At 38.3% G+C, this 20129-nt stretch overlaps 1 protein-coding gene across 1 annotated transcript in view; it reads left to right on the top strand.

Annotated features, from left to right (window-relative positions):
• Positions 1–266: 266 nt before the first annotated feature.
• Positions 267–20129, top strand: part of LOC117335752 (ATP-dependent DNA helicase Q1-like) — a 32667-nt gene continuing 12804 nt past the window's right edge. The window contains exons 1-8 of the mRNA XM_033895933.1: positions 267–362; positions 2355–2525; positions 3020–3199; positions 3831–4136; positions 6157–6323; positions 7036–7117; positions 7517–7665; positions 10102–10358. Of these exons, the coding sequence (XP_033751824.1) occupies positions 356–362; positions 2355–2525; positions 3020–3199; positions 3831–4136; positions 6157–6323; positions 7036–7117; positions 7517–7665; positions 10102–10358 (1319 nt within the window). The 5' untranslated portion in view covers positions 267–355. The remainder of the gene's footprint in view (positions 363–2354; positions 2526–3019; positions 3200–3830; positions 4137–6156; positions 6324–7035; positions 7118–7516; positions 7666–10101; positions 10359–20129) is intronic.

Genomic DNA, 20129 nt, shown 5'->3' with positions numbered 1-20129 from the left:
TGGGATGAAAAACACTGGGCTAAGGGGGTTAACCCGATCTGACAAAAAACTTCGGTTGTAGACAGTCAGCAAATGTTGTTAAATTAAATATTGTAAATTCAATGTAACCCAGAAATGAATGTCTGATGAAAGTACGAGATACTTTGTAATACTTTTAATGATAACTAAATGCAAATAATAGTCAAATACAAGGCCATCCGGAAAGTAATGACGGGTATAATTCTTACCTTAAATTTAGACATGCGTAAAAGCAAAGTCTTTGGAACGTTTAGATTGGAAGCAACTAGCATAAAGTGTGCAAACAACATTGAGGATTCTTAAATGGCCTGCGTTCGCGTTCGCGTTTGTCGTTAGAATGGAAGGTAAGTGGCCAGTCTCAGAATAAAACATCAATTTGGGACGAAATGGGTGTTTTGGGGTTAATGAATATCTCATTTATCCATATATATGTAGCGGGACTGGACCGGCTAGTGTTCGGAGGTCCCGGCTTCGAACCCCGGTCTGGCTGTACATTTTCCCACTCCTCTAACATTTGGTGACTGTGACCAAACCTTGTTTCAAGTGAGGTGAATACTTGACAAGGGGATACCCGAACCTGGGTTGTGAGTTGTGAAGTCTTCAGGGTCGAAGACTTAAAAAAGGGAGGGAAGAGTGTAGTGGAACTTGACCGGGTCGATCATCGGCGACCAGGTAGCTCAATCGGTAGAGCATCCGGCTAGTGATCGGAGGTCCTGGGTTCGAACCCCGGTCTGGCCGCTTCATTTTCTCCTCTCCTGTTACAAAATTGGCGCCCAACTAAAATACCCACGGTGGTGGTATAAGGCCTAGGTCTCGTGTGTCTTCGAGGGCGAAGACTTGGGAAAAAAGGAGGGAGGTGTGTAGCGGGACTGGACTGGGTTGATCATTGGTGACCAGTTAGCTCAATTGGTAGAGCATCCGGCTAGTGTTTGGAGGTCCCGGTTCAAACCCCGGTCTAGCCGTTACATTTTCACCTCTCCTGTTACATATATATAACGTTAAGGTATGTGTTATGTCTTTCCCGACTTTATCCTGTTTGCACCAAAATCTTAGCGACACCAACAATGTCGGTTAATTCCACGTTTTCATATACTGTATAGCGGGAAATTTTAGAGGGGCTTTAATTTGGCAATTTGGCGGGTCCATATAAAGATCGCCAAAATTTAACCCGTCAAATTTTAACGCCGCCAAAAAAAAAGATGTGAAAATTTCAATTTCACCAATAGTTTCCATTCCGACCGCCATTTACCTTTGATAACTGAAGAGAATAACGACTTGTGCGTAACGTTGGTTGTTGGCTGGCACCTGTCGGCTAAAATGCTGATAGGTACATGTAATACGAATAACTAGTGAACAACTACTCACGATACATGTATAGCAATACAAGTATGACATATATCGCACCATAATTATTTTTTGTGAAAACAAAGCCATCTACCCTGTAACCCATACTATTCAATGAACTGATGTTAACACTACCTGTAGACTCGTTGTTTAACTTACCTCATACCTGTAGGTATACACATCATATAATAGATGACCATGGCGATATCTTACAGTTGATTAAATTCTCTTTGTTGCTTGTACACATACTCTTGTAAACACTAATTTGACAAATCTACATGTATGTGTTTGTCTGAAATTTTTTGGTAATAGTTTCCGGTTTCGAGACAGAGGATCTATAATACACAACACACTTACTCAACATGGAATGGATGTATTGACATATAACATAAATATCTATATATACCGGTAGGAAATATATATGCTCAACGCCAAATTAAAACCCTAGATTTGAGGCAATCGCTACATTTTAACCTGCCAAAATTTAACTGTCAGTTTTCATGACGAAATTGCCAAATTTTATGACCGCTAAAATTTCCCGCTATACCGTAGTAGTGCGCTCTGGATATGCATGGTGTCAGGGCGAGAGGAAATTCGGTCTAGCACATGACATGGTGGTCTGGTATCACACTTTATTATGGATGACCTTGACCTACTTTCAAGGTCACAGGGATCCAATGTGTTAAAATTCCGAAATAACTTCTCAATTGTCATGATATTGGGACAGTAATATAGCCAGTGGTTTACAGTAGTACTATATCCCCCTTATTCTAAATAAAAAATATTCTAAAAAGTGTCATTGTAAATGGTGAAAAGTTATTACAACCAAGTTCTTTAAAATTCTAAGATTACAAACCATGTAAAAAAATGGCTGAATTGTCTTTTTTAATTTTAAACACTTGTTGCAATACTATGTAGAAATGTAAATAATGCTAACATTGTCAATTATTTTATTTCTATCATTTTCTTTTTATTCCTTATCTTTATTGTAGCATACAAACAAGAGCTAAGAGATGTGACCAGAGAATTAGCTCAGATTGAGGATGAGATTCAGGACCTACTCAACCGACAGTCGTCACTTCTTGAGAGAAAAGATCAGATTGAATCTGTACTGAAACAGAGCACTCATACCCAACAGACTGACAAAAAATGGGATTCCACAGGTAATAGTAAATACATTGTCATGTATCGTGTATCGAGCTTCATGTTTAGAAACTTAAGATGCCTAAAGATAATAAAGCTGTCAAAAAGCTGCAGTAGTTAAACTGTGAACATTATGGAATAGCATGAAGAACAATTTTTTTTATTAAACCTTTGGTAAAACTTAAAATTTGGACCATGAAAGAAACCCCAAAGCAAACAGGTCATTTATGACGTAGCCTAACTAAATATCATTATATTAAAGTTGAAATTCAATTTTGATTTGAAATTTAGTGGCAAATTGTTAGAGGAAATTTACACGGTAGTACTGTGCATTGTATAGATTTGATTGTAATTTTATAGATAAACAACCGAATACATACTCTCGTGCAGGTACAAGACAATAGGGCTTTATTTCATCTCCAGTAAACATAGGAGAATATCTAGGTTTTTGAAATTTCAATAAACTAGAAATAGAGAATATTAATATTTTAATGAATAATTGTATGCTTTTCAGACTTTCAATGGAGCAAAGAACTGCAGGAAAAGATGAAAAATATCTTCCACATCAAAAGCTTGCGGCCAATGCAGCTACAGACGATGAATGTGACTATGTCGGGAAAGGACGCAATGCTTATAATGCCGACTGGGGGTGGCAAGAGTCTATGTTTTCAGTTACCTGCCCTCTTATCAAAAGGTCAGTATCAGAATGAGAAAGAATTCATGTATTTGATCCTCTGCTAAGATAGCGAGGATATCAGGGACAACATTGCCATGAATGGCATCTTTGATATGCCAAGGGATGATTTTGCCCTCTGCACCCTTGGAATTTGTCAATGCAAAATTGAAGGCACACAACTAGCTATTTGATTGGTAACAGAAAAAAGTACCTGACCAATTGCTAAGCTGGTACATTTCTTTTAAGATTATCAAGGATGTAATAATATATGGCTATACATGTAGATATTTTACAGAAATGGATGTCGCAAGTTTTGTGATGCTATGAAATTGTTCCTATTTTACTCTTCTGTTCTAAAAACATTTTGCCCCCCCACCCCTCTCCCCCAAAACCTGATGACCAAGCTTTTCATCTATTTCAAAACATTTATTTTTTGAGTCTTAAGTAGGGTGTCAGCCTGTAGTGTTGAACCTTATCAAACTACATCTACACATAATATGCATTTAATTAAAAACTTTTGTCAAAGCTTATGAGAAACAATTAAAGATTTGTTTCTACTTTGGGAACAAACAATTCTGTTTCTCATTTTGAAAAGTAGGCTTACTGTAGATTAATTTCATCTACCTATACATACACATTTTTTCTCTAGGTGTGACACTAGTTGTCTCCCCTTTGGTATCACTGATGGAGGATCAAGTGATGGCGTTAGAATCATTAGAGGTGGATGCCACCATGTTGAATGCCTCAGTTGACAAAACCAAAGTAACGTCAATACAGAATTCAATGGTGGATAAAACTTCCTCTCTCAAGCTGCTGTATGTGACTCCAGAAAAACTTGCAAAAAGTAAACGCTTCATGAATAAACTTGAAAAAATGTACCAGATGGGTCGATTTTCACGACTTGTCATAGATGAGGTTCATTGTTGTTCGCAATGGGGACATGATTTTCGACCAGGTAAGTTGCTTCTCTCCATTAAAAAAACCACTAATCAATTGAATTATAAAATTTAAAACATTAAATCAACTGTTTCTCTGTAAAGTTTATTTATATATATGTACTTTCAGAGGTTAATCTAGACCGATTTTAGTACCAAAATTAGGTAGAATTCCCCACAGATGGTGTTTTCCCCTTTGAACAAAAACAAATTCCCCATCAAGAAAAAATCCCATAAAACGGGAAAATTCTCCAAAACAGGGGAAAATCACCCAAATTTTGATGAAATATGTAAGAATTTTAGCAAAAAATAGCTGTAGCATGTTAATGTTTAAAGAATAATTCAAGACACTGCGGCCCTTCAATTCCCCTAAATTTCATAAAAGGTTGTATTCCCCAAAACCTAGATTAACCTCTTATTGTATACAGATATATTTATAGTTTTCTACTCTTTGAAATTTTAGGCTACTGTCTTGAAGATGGTAGACAACTGTTGAAATACATTACAATTGTCTTTTGTCCATATGATGATAGACAACTATACAAATACATTTCAATTGTCTTTTTGTCCATATGGTTCATCTAGTAGAGTTTTATTTAATATGATAGTTTGAAAGAAAACTTGTCTATGAAATGACAATTTAAAACCCAGCATAATAAGCATTTAACATGTGACTCATATACTATGGACTTTGATAATGGAATCTTTCACCCTCTTGTGAGTGAGACAGGGGAATATCAACCTGAGGGAGAAGATTCTTCAATTGCCAAACACGAGGCTTGCAGAGTGTTTGGCAGCTTAAGAATCTTACCTGAGGTTTGAGATCTCCCTGTCTCATTCCCAAGGGGGTGAATGATTATTTTTCTCTTACCCTGCTTACCCTAGTATGTATCTAATATTGCTGTTACATCAATGCAAGGAAATGTTGACTTGAAATGATTGACATACATGTCAACCTCTGAAACCTCATATGAGGGAGATCTCCCTCATTCCACATCCCAAATTAGGGGGAAAGTGCATGAAAAACAAAAATCAGATATTTTTGTTGGATTTAGGGAATGTTCAATGTGAGCTTGGGTTATTAATATTTTGATATTAAATTTGACAACATTGGTTAATTTTAAAGAATAATAATAATAATTAAAGAAAAATCTTTTTAAAATGTTTAAAGGAATTTTATTGAGCTGTATTTAGTGAGTTATTAATGTTATAGTCACTTGAAATCTGCAACCAGTATACAAAAGTAAGTACATATGTACTTAACTGCTTATTTTTGTTATATTTTGCTCTGAAATATTTCTAAATGTATTTATCAAATGATCTCCCTTTCTTTATTAAATTATAATTATACAATAGTTAATTAATTATGATTGTATAACTTCTAGTTTTGTTGTGACATAAAACAAACTTCTTACAAGTTTTTTTTCTGACCCAAAACAGTACAAATGCTAGTACCAACAGCTACGATTAAGAAAGGCATTTGAGTAAATCTTGACGGATATGACCAGTATTTGTTCTTGAAGTGATGTATCCTAGTTGTAATCACAAAATTAACTGCCCACATCAAATGAAGCCACCTATGCACAGTTGTAACTTGTGATGTAACACACGACTGTCATTGAATTGTCAACGTGATGTCATTGTATTGTTTCCCTGACGTCATACAATTGTTGAGATCCTGCAATGAGCACGTGTAGCTTGTCTCAACCCAAGGGTGAGATAAGAAAATCTCACACCGGTAAAATTGTGGATATGCCTGTCCAGGGTAAGAGAAATTATTGTCTCTACAAATGCATAATCAACATGAAGAGTTTAGTAATGAAAAGAAGAGAAAAGTTCAAAGTTACTATTAAAGAATCATTCATTGAAACTCATACAGTAGGGTGGCCAAAATGTCTTCGGGATCTCTTGTTTTAATCTTTTGAGTGTCTTTAAAAATAGGAATAGAAAATTTATTGTTACAATATAAAAACGTCCTGATAGCATTATGTGATCTTGATGATGACAATAAATCTATGCTGACTTTTTTTTTTACACCAGATTATAAGTTCCTGGGGATCATGAAAAGACAGTTTCCAGAGGTTCCTATACTTGGTCTCACAGCCACTGCAACCACCAATGTGCTGGAGGATGTCAAGAAAATTCTCAGCATTCCCCACTGCCTTGTGTTCAAAGCCTCCTTCAATAGGCCCAACCTGTACTACGAGGTACAAACAGGAGATTAGTTAGCTTTTTATTAGGATTCAGTTATAAACATAAACACATATTATAATCTTAGCCAACCAACAATCGATGATGGGCTGTACAAATCATCATGAAGGGCGGCAAGTGTTGGCCTAAGTGACCTCAGGTGAAAATCCGAGGTGCATAGCTTAATACTCCTTGCCCTGTGCTGTTGTGTTTAGGCAAGTCATTTTACCCTAATTGCTCTGGATGGCATGTGACAGACCTCCGGTTTGTTGTTCAGTGAGGTAGTCACCAACTACTACAAACAAATCACCCCCTAGCCTGTGGTCTGTTCTCACAAAAATACTAAAGGAATCGATAAACCCAGCAAACAAACAAACAAATCACCCTAAGCCTGTGGTTTGTTCTCACAGAAAGTACTTAAGGGATTTTTTTTCCAAGTTTCATGTGATCTGTAAATTTGCAAGACTGATTAGAAATCAAAATGTCTGACAGGAAGCCACCATGGAATTTGAGAATTAATTGGTTGGTGTTGTAAATTGTACAGTCTGAAACCTGGAAGTGTAAATTTGATCATTTGATTCCAACAGGGCTTCTTCAAAACTCCATGTCAGGTATGGTACAGAAATGATATGTGACATGATTTTGTTTCTGAAAGATACATTTTAGAGGTATTACATCAAATAGATGAATTCAAATATTAAAAAATGAGAATATAATTGTTTTGTACAGATCCGACCAAAACCTTCAGCAAGTAAAGATGCCATGGACGAGATCCAGAAATTAATCAAGAAGAAATTTGATGGCATGTCAGGTGAGATTTCTGTTCTTCATAAAAATCTTCCATCAATATATCAATGATGACATAATGCTTGGTTTGGACAATTGAAATATTATATACCATGCATGCAAAATTTAACTTTTTAAAACATTTGAGGAATGGATATTAGTTGTGATATCATTTGCATATTGAAAATATTTGCAACAAATAAAATCCAAGTTACTTTTAACTTTAAAACAAAAAAATATCTTTCTTGTTAGTTTATTTGAGTTAATACATTTTAACGATTCTACAAAGAGGATTTTCAGGATTTTAGCTTTCTTTTATGGTTTGATACTTGTTTGGAATTCCAATCTTCTGTATACGTATTTCTTATGAAATATGATACTTTCTCTAAGAATGAATTTTGATATCTTACATTTTGTTGTACAGGTATAATTTACTGTTTCTCAAGAAAGGAATCGGAAGATGTTGCTAGAGCTTTACAGGAACGAGGGATAAAGACGGGAAGCTATCATTCAGACATGAGTGCTACCCAGCGCAGCAGGGTACACAAAATGTGGCTGTCGAACAAAATACAGGTGGGTTTCCATTAGGAAATGTTTATTTTGTTGCCATTGAATTCTGTTTTTACCTTCTCTAATTTTTTTCAAGGAAGCACTGTTAAAGTCATTATCAGCCTCTTAAATAGTCTTTATATTTAAAAAAAAGTCATCTGCTTATCAACCCTAACAGATTTCAAGCTGATACAGGAAACCCTCATCAAGTGTATTTGACTGATTTATAAACAAAACATGCGGAGAGGATATGATAAGAGTATCATTGCTATTGATAAACCTTGGGCTGTTTTTTGTTTAATTTGAATATCAATATAAAAAGTATGTAAACTTTATTTATTTTATAACAATTCCGCAACAAGTTATATCAACTTACATTAATCACTCCTGTTGGTTTACTGTGGGAGGACACCGGAGTACGTTAATCACTCCTGTTGGTTTACTGTGGGAGGACACCGGAGTACGTTAATCACTCCTGTGGGTTTACTGTGGGAGGACACCGGAGTACGTTAATCACTCCTGTTGGTTTACTGTGGGAGGACACCGGAGTACGTTAATCACTCCTGTGGGTTTACTGTGGGAGGACACCGGAGTACGTTAATCACTCCTGTCGGTTTACTGTGGGAGGACACCGGAGTACGTTAATCACTCCTGTGGGTTTACTGTGGGAGGACACCGGAGTACGTTAGTCACTACTGTGGGTTTACTGTGGGAGGACACCGGAGTACGTTAATCACTCCTGTGGGTTTACTGTGGGAGGACACCGGAGTACGTTAGTCACTACTGTGGGTTTACTGTGGGAGGACACCGGAGTACGTTAATCACTCCTGTGGGTTTACTGTGGGAGGACACCGGAGTACGTTAATCACTCCTGTGGGTTTACTGTGGGAGGACACCGGAGTACGTTAATCACTCCTGTGGGTTTACTGTGGGAGGACACCGGAGTACGTTAATCACTCCTGTGGGTTTACTGTGGGAGGACACCGGAGTACGTTAATCACTCCTGTGGGTTTACTGTGGGAGGACACCGGAGTACGTTAATCACTCCTGTAGGTTTACTGTGGGAGGACACCGGAGTACGTTAATCACTCCTGTAGGTTTACTGTGGGAGGACACCGGAGTACGTTAATCACTCCTGTAGGTTTACTGTGGGAGGACACCGGAGTACGTTAATCACTCCTGTTGGTTTACTGTGGGAGGACACCGGAGTACGTTAATCACTCCTGTTGGTTTACTGTGGGAGGACACCGGAGTACGTTAATCACTCCTGTAGGTTTACTGTGGGAGGACACCGGAGTACGTTAATCACTCCTGTGGGTTACTGTGGGAGGACACCGGAGTACGTTAATCACTCCTGTTGGTTTACTGTGGGAGGACACCGGAGTACGTTAATCACTCCTGTGGGTTACTGTGGGAGGACACCGGAGTACGTTAATCACTCCTGTGGTTTACTGTGGGAGGACACCGGAGTACGTTAATCACTCCTGTTGGTTTACTGTGGGAGGACACCGGAGTACGTTAATCACTCCTGTGGGTTTACTGTGGGAGGACACCGGAGTACGTTAATCAATCCTGTGGGTTTACTGTGGGAGGACACCGGAGTACGTTAATCACTCCTGTAGGTTTACTGTGGGAGGACACCGGAGTACGTTAATCACTCCTGTTGGTTTACTGTGGGAGGACACCGGAGTACGTTAATCACTCCTGTGGGTTTACTGTGGGAGGACACCGGAGTACGTTAATCACTCCTGTGGGTTTACTGTGGGAGGACACCGGAGTACGTTAATCACTCCTGTAGGTTTACTGTGGGAGGACACCGGAGTATCCAGATAAAGCCCACGTGGTTTGGCAGGTGACCCCATACCTTTTCATGTGAGATCAGGGAATTTAAAGTATAATAATCCTTGGTGTATTTTGTAGTTGTAGAATAATGAAGTACATAGTTGGTTCCTCTTGTTTAATGATGTAGGTAGATGTGGTATCCGTTCAAAGATGGGTAGGAGAGACATTAGTACGAACGAAAGGCTACTCTTTTATAATAATCATAATGTGTATCGGCCGGACAGATAGATTTCCCCCCCGACTTAATATGGTTATGGGGTTCGTGACCTGAATTCTACATGTAAATACCACATTAATTAGAACTACACAAAGATAATTGAATACAACCAGTATTACATGAACATGGTTTAGATAACATCCAAGTTGTTTAGAGAACCGAGGTCTATCTAATTACTGGCAAATTAGCTAACATGTGTACATGTAGATATGATGATTTACAGGTTCTATGTATAATTATACAAACTGCTACTGAACATATTACAGTACAAATTGAACCCCCTCCACCTAGGTGAAAGACAACTGTGTTACCTCTGCACCAAGTGAACAACCAAAGCTAACACAATCAGAAAGCCTGTATATTTAACAACAATGATATATCTACCAGCTCCTTTGTTTTAGGTAGTGGTGGCCACTGTGGCATTTGGTATGGGAATAGATAAACCGGACGTACGGTTTGTAATCCACCACTCTCTAAGTAAATCCATGGAAAACTTGTACCAGGAGAGCGGACGAGCAGGACGTGATGATAAAGTTGCTCACTGCATCATCTTCTTCAGATTCCAAGATGTCTTCAGACAAAGTACCATGGTTTTCACGGAGCAGACAGGTCTGGACAACTTGTATGGTATAGTGTCATACTGTACAGACATATCACAGTAAGTGTCTACTGTACAGACATATCACAGTGTCTACTGTACAGACATATCACAGTGTCTACTGTACAGACATATCACAGTAAGTGTCTACTGTACAGACATATCACAGTAAGTGTCTACTGTACAGACATATCACAGTGTCTACTGTACAGACATATCACAGTGTCTACTGTACAGACATATCACAGTAAGTGTCTACTGTACAGACATATCACAGTAAGTGTCTACTGTACAAACATATCACAGTAAGTGTCTACTGTACAGACACATCACAGTGTCTACTGTACAGACATATCACAGTATGTGTCTACTGTACAGACACATCACAGTAAGTGTCTACTGTACAGACATATCACAGTAAGTGTCTACTATACAGACATATCACAGTAAGTGTCTACTGTACAGACATATCACAGTGTCTACTGTACAGACATATCACAGTAAGTGTCTACTGTACAGACATATCACAGTGTCTACTGTACGGACATATCACAGTAAGTGTCTACTGTACAGACACATCACAGTGTCTACTGTACAGACATATCACAGTGTCTACTGTACGGACATATCACAGTAAGTGTCTACTGTACAGACATATCACAGTGTCTACTGTACAGACATATCACAGTAAGTGTCTACTGTACAGACATATCACAGTGTCTACTGTACAGACATATCACAGTAAGTGTCTACTGTACAGACATATCACAGTGTCTACTGTACAGACATATCACAGTAAGTGTCTACTGTACAGACACATCACAGTGTCTACTGTACAGACATATCACAGTGTCTACTGTACAGACATATCACAGTGTCTACTGTACGGACATATCACAGTAAGTGTCTACTGTACAGACACATCACAGTGTCTACTGTACAGACACATCACAGTGTCTACTGTACAGACACATCACAGTATGTGTCTACTGTACAGACATATCACAGTAAGTGTCTACTGTACAGACATATCACAGTAAGTGTCTACTGTACAGACATATCACAGTGTCTACTGTACAGACATATCACAGTAAGTGTCTACTGTACAGACATATCACAGTAAGTGTCTACTGTACAGACATATCACAGTAAGTGTCTACTGTACAGACACATCACAGTGTCTACTGTACAGACACATCACAGTGTCTACTGTACAGACACATCACAGTATGTGTCTACTGTACAGACATATCACAGTAAGTGTCTACTGTACAGACATATCACAGTAAGTGTCTACTGTACAGACATATCACAGTAAGTGTCTACTGTACAGACATATCACAGTGTCTACTGTACAGACATATCACAGTGTCTACTGTACAGACATATCACAGTGTCTACTGTACAGACATATCACAGTGTCTACTGTACAGACATATCACAGTAAGTGTCTACTGTACAGACATATCACAGTAAGTGTCTACTGTACAGACATATCACAGTAAGTGTCTACTGTACAGACATATCACAGTAAGTGTCTACTGTACAGACATATCACAGTGTCTACTGTACAGACATATCACAGTGTCTACTGTACAGACATATCACAGTGTCTACTGTACGGACATATCACAGTAAGTGTCTACTGTACAGACACATCACAGTGTCTACTGTACAGACACATCACAGTGTCTACTGTACAGACACATCACAGTAAGTGTCTACTGTACAGACACATCACAGTGTCTACTGTACAGACATATCACAGTATGTGTCTACTGTACAGACACATCACAGTGTCTACTGTACAGACATATCACAGTAAGTGTCTACTGTACAGACACATCACAGTGTCTACTGTACAGACATATCACAGTATGTGTCTACTGTACAGACACATCACAGTGTCTACTGTACAGACATATCACAGTAAGTGTCTACTGTACAGACACATCACAGTGTCTACTGTACAGACACATCACAGTGTCTACTGTACAGACACATCACAGTAAGTGTCTACTGTACAGACACATCACAGTGTCTACTGTACAGACATATCACAGTATGTGTCTACTGTACAGACACATCACAGTAAGTGTCTACTGTACAGACATATCACAGTAAGTGTCTACTGTACAGACATATCACAGTAAGTGTCTACTGTACAGACATATCACAGTAAGTGTCTACTGTACAGACATATCACAGTATGTGTCTACTGTACAGACACATCACAGTAAGTGTCTACTGTACAGACATATCACAGTAAGTGTCTACTGTACAGACACATCACAGTAAGTGTCTACTGTACAGACATATCACAGTAAGTGTCTACTGTACAGACATATCACAGTAAGTGTCTACTGTACAGACATATCACAGTGTCTACTGTACAGACATATCACAGTGTCTACTGTACAGACATATCACAGTGTCTACTGTACGGACATATCACAGTAAGTGTCTACTGTACAGACATATCACAGTAAGTGTCTACTGTACAGACATATCACAGTGTCTACTGTACAGACATATCACAGTAAGTGTCTACTGTACAGACATATCACAGTGTCTACTGTACAGACATATCACAGTGTCTACTGTACAGACATATCACAGTGTCTACTGTACAGATATATCACAGTAAGTGTCTACTGTACAGACATATCACAGTGTCTACTGTACAGACATATCACAGTATGTGTCTACTGTACAGACATATCACAGTAAGTGTCTACTGTACAGACATATCACAGTATGTGTCTACTGTACAGACATATCACAGTGTCTACTGTACAGACATATCACAGTAAGTGTCTACTTTACAGACATATCACAGTAAGTGTCTACTGTACAGACATATCACAGTGTCTACTGTACATACATATCACAGTAAGTGTTTACTGTACAGACAATATCACAGTAAGTGTCTACTGTACAGACATATCACAGTAAGTGTCTACTGTACAAACATATCACAGTAAGTGTCTACTGTACATACATTATCACAGTGTCTACTGTACAGACATATCACAGTAAGTGTCTACTGTACAGACATATCATAGTGTCTACTGTACAGACATATCACAGTAAGTGTTTACTGTACAGACATATCACAGTAAGTGTCTACTGTACAGACATATCACAGTGTCTACTGTACAGACATATCACAGTAATTGTCTACTGTACAGACATATCACAGTGTCTACTGTACAGACATATCACAGTAACTGTCTACTGTACAGACATATCACAGTGTCTACTGTACGGACATATCACAGTAAGTGTCTACTGTACAGACATATCACAGTGTCTACTGTACAGACATATCACAGTAAGTGTCTACTGTACAGACATATCACAGTAAGTGTCTACTGTACAGACATATCACAGTAAGTGTCTACTGTACAGACATATCACAGTAAGTGTCTACTGTACAGACATATCATAGTGTCTACTGTACGGACATACCACAGTAAGTGTTTACTGTACAGACATATCACAGTGTCTACTGTACAGACATATCACAGTGTCTACTGTACGGACATATCACAGTAAGTGTCTACTGTACAGACATATCACAGTAAGTGTCTACTGTACAGACATATCACAGTATGTGTCTACTGTACAGACATATCACAGTAAGTGTCTACTGTACAGACATATCACAGTAAGTGTCTACTGTACAGACATATCACAGTATGTGTCTACTGTACAGACATATCACAGTAAGTGTCTACTGTACAGACATATCACAGTATGTGTCTACTGTACAGACATATCACAGTAAGTGTCTACTTTACAGACATATCACAGTAAGTGTCTACTGTACAGACATATCACAGTGTCTACTGTACAGACATATCACAGTAAGTGTCTACTGTACAGACATATCACAGTAAGTGTCTACTGTACAAACATATCACAGTAAGTGTCTACTGTACAGACATATCACAGTGTCTACTGTACAGACATATCACAGTGTCTACTGTACAGACATATCACAGTAAGTGTCTACTGTACAGATATATCACAGTAAGTGTCTACTGTACAGACATATCACAGTGTCTACTGTATGGACATATCACAGTAAGTGTTTACTGTACAGACATATCACAGTAAGTGTATACTGTACAGACACATCACAGTGTCTACTGTACAGACATATCACAGTGTCTACTGTACAGATATATCACAGTAAGTGTCTACTGTACAGACATATCACAGTGTCTACTGTACAGACATATCACAGTATGTGTCTACTGTACAGACATATCACAGTAAGTGTCTACTGTACAGACATATCACAGTATGTGTCTACTGTACAGACATATCACAGTAAGTGTCTACTTTACAGACATATCACAGTAAGTGTCTACTGTACAGACATATCACAGTGTCTACTGTACATACATATCACAGTAAGTGTTTACTGTACAGACAATATCACAGTAAGTGTCTACTGTACAGACATATCACAGTAAGTGTCTACTGTACAAACATATCACAGTAAGTGTCTACTGTACAGACATTATCACAGTGTCTACTGTACAGACATATCACAGTAAGTGTCTACTGTACAGACATATCATAGTGTCTACTGTACGGACATATCACAGTAAGTGTTTACTGTACAGACATATCACAGTAAGTGTCTACTGTACAGACATATCACAGTGTCTACTGTACAGACATATCACAGTAATTGTCTACTGTACAGACACATCACAGTGTCTACTGTACAGACACATCACAGTGTCTACTGTCAGACATATCACAGTGTCTACTGTACAGACACATCACAGTGTCTACTGTACAGACATATCGCAGTAAGTGTCTACTGTACAGACATATCACAGTAAGTGTCTACTGTACAGACATATCACAGTGTCTACTGTACAGACATATCACAGTAAGTGTCTACTGTACAGACATATCACAGTGTCTACTGTACAGACACATCACAGTGTCTACTGTACAGACACATCACAGTGTCTACTGTACAGACATATCGCAGTAAGTGTTTACTGTACAGACATATCACAGTGTCTACTGTACAGACATATCACAGTGTCTACTGTACAGACACATCACAGTGTCTACTGTACAGACACATCACAGTGTCTACTGTACAGACATATCGCAGTAAGTGTTTACTGTACAGACATATCACAGTGTCTACTGTACAGACATATCGCAGTAAGTGTCTACTGTACAGACATATCACAGTGTCTACTGTACAGACACATCACAGTGTCTACTGTACAGACATATCACAGTAAGTGTCTACTGTACAGACATATCACAGTAAGTGTCTACTGTACAGACACATCACAGTAAGTGTCTACTGTACAGACACATCACAGTAAGTGTCTACTGTACAGACATATCACAGTAAGTGTCTACTGTACAGACATATCACAGTGTCTACTGTACAGACATATCACAGTGTCTACTGTACAGACATATCACAGTAAGTGTCTACTGTACAGACATATCACAGTGTCTACTGTACAGACATATCACAGCAAGTGTCTACTGTACAGACATATCACAGTGTCTACTGTACAGACATATCACAGTGTCTACTGTACAGACATATCACAGTGTCTACTGTACAGACATATCACAGTAAGTGTTTACTGTACAGACAATATCACAGTAAGTGTCTACTGTACAGACATATCACAGTAAGTGTCTACTGTACAAACATATCACAGTAAGTGTCTACTGTACAGACATATCACAGTAAGTGTCTACTGTACAGACATATCATAGTGTCTACTGTACGGACATATCACAGTAAGTGTCTACTGTTCAGACATTTCACAGTAAGTGTCTACTTTAGACATATCACAGTAAGTGTCTACTGTACAGACATATCATAGTGTCTACTGTACGGACATATCACAGTAAGTGTTTACTGTACAGACATATCACAGTGTCTACTGTACAGACATATCACAGTGTCTACTGTACAGACATATCACAGTAAGTGTCTACTGTACAGACATATCACAGTAAGTGTCTACTGTACAGACATATCACAGTATGTGTCTACTGTACAGACATATCACAGTATGTGTCTACTGTACAGACATATCACAGTGTCTACTGTACAGACATATCACAGTATGTGTCTACTGTACAGACATATCACAGTAAGTGTCTACTGTACAGACACATCACAGTGTCTACTGTACAGACATATCACAGTATGTGTCTACTGTACAGACATATTACAGTAAGTGTCTACTGTACAGACACATCACAGTGTCTACTGTACAGACATATCACAGTGTCTACTGTACAGACATCACAGTAAGTGTCTACTGTACAGACATATCACAGTGTCTACTGTACAGACATATCACAGTGTCTACTGTACAGACATATCACAGTAAGTGTTTACTGTACAGACAATATCACAGTAAGTGTCTACTGTACAGACATATCACAGTAAGTGTCTACTGTACAAACATATCACAGTAAGTGTCTACTGTACAGACATATCACAGTAAGTGTCTACTGTACAGACATTTCACAGTAAGTGTCTACTTTAGACATATCACAGTAAGTGTCTACTGTACAGACATATCATAGTGTCTACTGTACGGACATACCACAGTAAGTGTTTACTGTACAGACATATCACAGTGTCTACTGTACAGACATATCACAGTGTCTACTGTACGGACATATCACAGTAAGTGTCTACTGTACAGACATATCACAGTAAGTGTCTACTGTACAGACATATCACAGTAAGTGTCTACTGTACAGACATATCACAGTAAGTGTCTACTGTACAGACATATCACAGTATGTGTCTACTGTACAGACATATCACAGTAAGTGTCTACTGTACAGACATATCACAGTATGTGTCTACTGTACAGACATATCACAGTAAGTGTCTACTTTACAGACATATCACAGTAAGTGTCTACTGTACAGACATATCACAGTGTCTACTGTACAGACATATCACAGTAAGTGTTTACTGTACAGACAATATCACAGTAAGTGTCTACTGTACAGACATATCACAGTAAGTGTCTACTGTACAAACATATCACAGTAAGTGTCTACTGTACAGACATTATCACAGTGTCTACTGTACAGACATATCACAGTAAGTGTCTACTGTACAGACATATCATAGTGTCTACTGTACGGACATATCACAGTAAGTGTTTACTGTACAGACATATCACATTAAGTGTCTACTGTACAGACACATCACAGTGTCTACTGTACAGACATATCACAGTGTCTACTGTACAGACATATCACAGTAAGTGTCTACTGTACAGACATATCACAGTGTCTACTGTACAGACATATCACAGTATGTGTCTACTGTACAGACATATCACAGTGTCTACTGTACAGACATATCACAGTGTCTACTGTACAGACATATCACAGTGTCTACTGTACAGACATATCACAGTAAGTGTTTACTGTACAGACAATATCACAGTAAGTGTCTACTGTACAGACATATCACAGTAAGTGTCTACTGTACAAACATATCACAGTAAGTGTCTACTGTACAGACATATCACAGTAAGTGTCTACTGTTCAGACATTTCACAGTAAGTGTCTACTTTAGACATATCACAGTAAGTGTCTACTGTACAGACATATCATAGTGTCTACTGTACGGACATATCACAGTAAGTGTTTACTGTACAGACATATCACAGTGTCTACTGTACAGACATATCACAGTGTCTACTGTACAGACATATCACAGTAAGTGTCTACTGTACAGACATATCACAGTAAGTGTCTACTGTACAGACATATCACAGTATGTGTCTACTGTACAGACATATCACAGTATGTGTCTACTGTACAGACATATCACAGTGTCTACTGTACAGACATATCACAGTATGTGTCTACTGTACAGACATATCACAGTAAGTGTCTACTGTACAGACACATCACAGTGTCTACTGTACAGACATATCACAGTATGTGTCTACTGTACAGACATATTACAGTAAGTGTCTACTGTACAGACACATCACAGTGTCTACTGTACAGACATATCACAGTGTCTACTGTACAGACATCACAGTAAGTGTCTACTGTACAGACATATCACAGTGTCTACTGTACAGACATATCACAGTGTCTACTGTACAGACATATCACAGTAAGTGTTTACTGTACAGACAATATCACAGTAAGTGTCTACTGTACAGACATATCACAGTAAGTGTCTACTGTACAAACATATCACAGTAAGTGTCTACTGTACAGACATATCACAGTAAGTGTCTACTGTACAGACATTTCACAGTAAGTGTCTACTTTAGACATATCACAGTAAGTGTCTACTGTACAGACATATCATAGTGTCTACTGTACGGACATACCACAGTAAGTGTTTACTGTACAGACATATCACAGTGTCTATTGTACAGACATATCACAGTGTCTACTGTACGGACATATCACAGTAAGTGTCTACTGTACAGACATATCACAGTAAGTGTCTACTGTACAGACATATCACAGTAAGTGTCTACTGTACAGACATATCACAGTAAGTGTCTACTGTACAGACATATCACAGTATGTGTCTACTGTACAGACATATCACAGTAAGTGTCTACTGTACAGACATATCACAGTATGTGTCTACTGTACAGACATATCACAGTAAGTGTCTACTTTACAGACATATCACAGTAAGTGTCTACTGTACAGACATATCACAGTGTCTACTGTACAGACATATCACAGTAAGTGTTACTGTACAGACAATATCACAGTAAGTGTCTACTGTACAGACATATCACAGTAAGTGTCTACTGTACAGACATATCACAGTAAGTGTCTACTGTACAGACATTATCACAGTGTCTACTGTACAGACATATCACAGTAAGTGTCTACTGTACAGACATATCATAGTGTCTACTGTACAGACATATCACAGTAAGTGTCTACTGTACAGACATATCACAGTAAGTGTCTACTGTACAGACACATCACAGTGTCTACTGTACAGACATATCACAGTGTCTACTGTACAGACATATCACAGTAAGTGTCTACTGTACAGACATATCACAGTATGTGTCTACTGTACAGACATATCACAGTAAGTGTCTACTGTACAGATATATCACAGTAAATGTCTACTGTACAGAACTGTACAGACACATCACAGTGTCTACTGTACAGACATATCACTGTAAGTGTCTACTGTACAGACATATCACAGTAAGTGTCTACTGTACAGACATATCACAATAAGTGTCTACTGTACAGACATATCACAGTGTCTACTGTACAGACATATCACAGTAAGTGTCTACTGTACAGACATATCACAATAAGTGTCTACTGTACAGACATATCACAGTGTCTACTGTACAGACACATCACAGTGTCTACTGTACAGACATATCACAGTGTCTACTGTACAGACATATCACAGTGTCTACTGTACAGACATATCACAGTAAGTGTCTACTGTACAGACACATCACAGTGTCTACTGTACAGACATATCACAGTGTCTACTGTACAGACATATCACAGTGTCTACTGTACAGACATATCACAGTAAGTGTCTACTGTACAGACATATCACAGTGTCTACTGTACAGACATATCACAGTAAGTGTCTACTGTACAGACATATCACAGTGTCTACTGTACAGACATATCACAGTAAGTGTCTACTGTACAGACATATATCACAGTGTCTACTGTACAGACATATCACAGTAAGTGTCTACTATACAGACACATCACAGTGTCTACTGTTCAGACATATCACAGTGTCTACAGTACAGACATATC

Source organism: Pecten maximus, chromosome 10, assembly GCF_902652985.1.
Source record: "Pecten maximus chromosome 10, xPecMax1.1, whole genome shotgun sequence".
Taxonomy (NCBI): domain Eukaryota; kingdom Metazoa; phylum Mollusca; class Bivalvia; order Pectinida; family Pectinidae; genus Pecten; species Pecten maximus.
The sequence above is the reverse complement of the archived record's forward strand: the minus strand, read 5'-3'. Positions and strand labels throughout refer to the sequence as shown.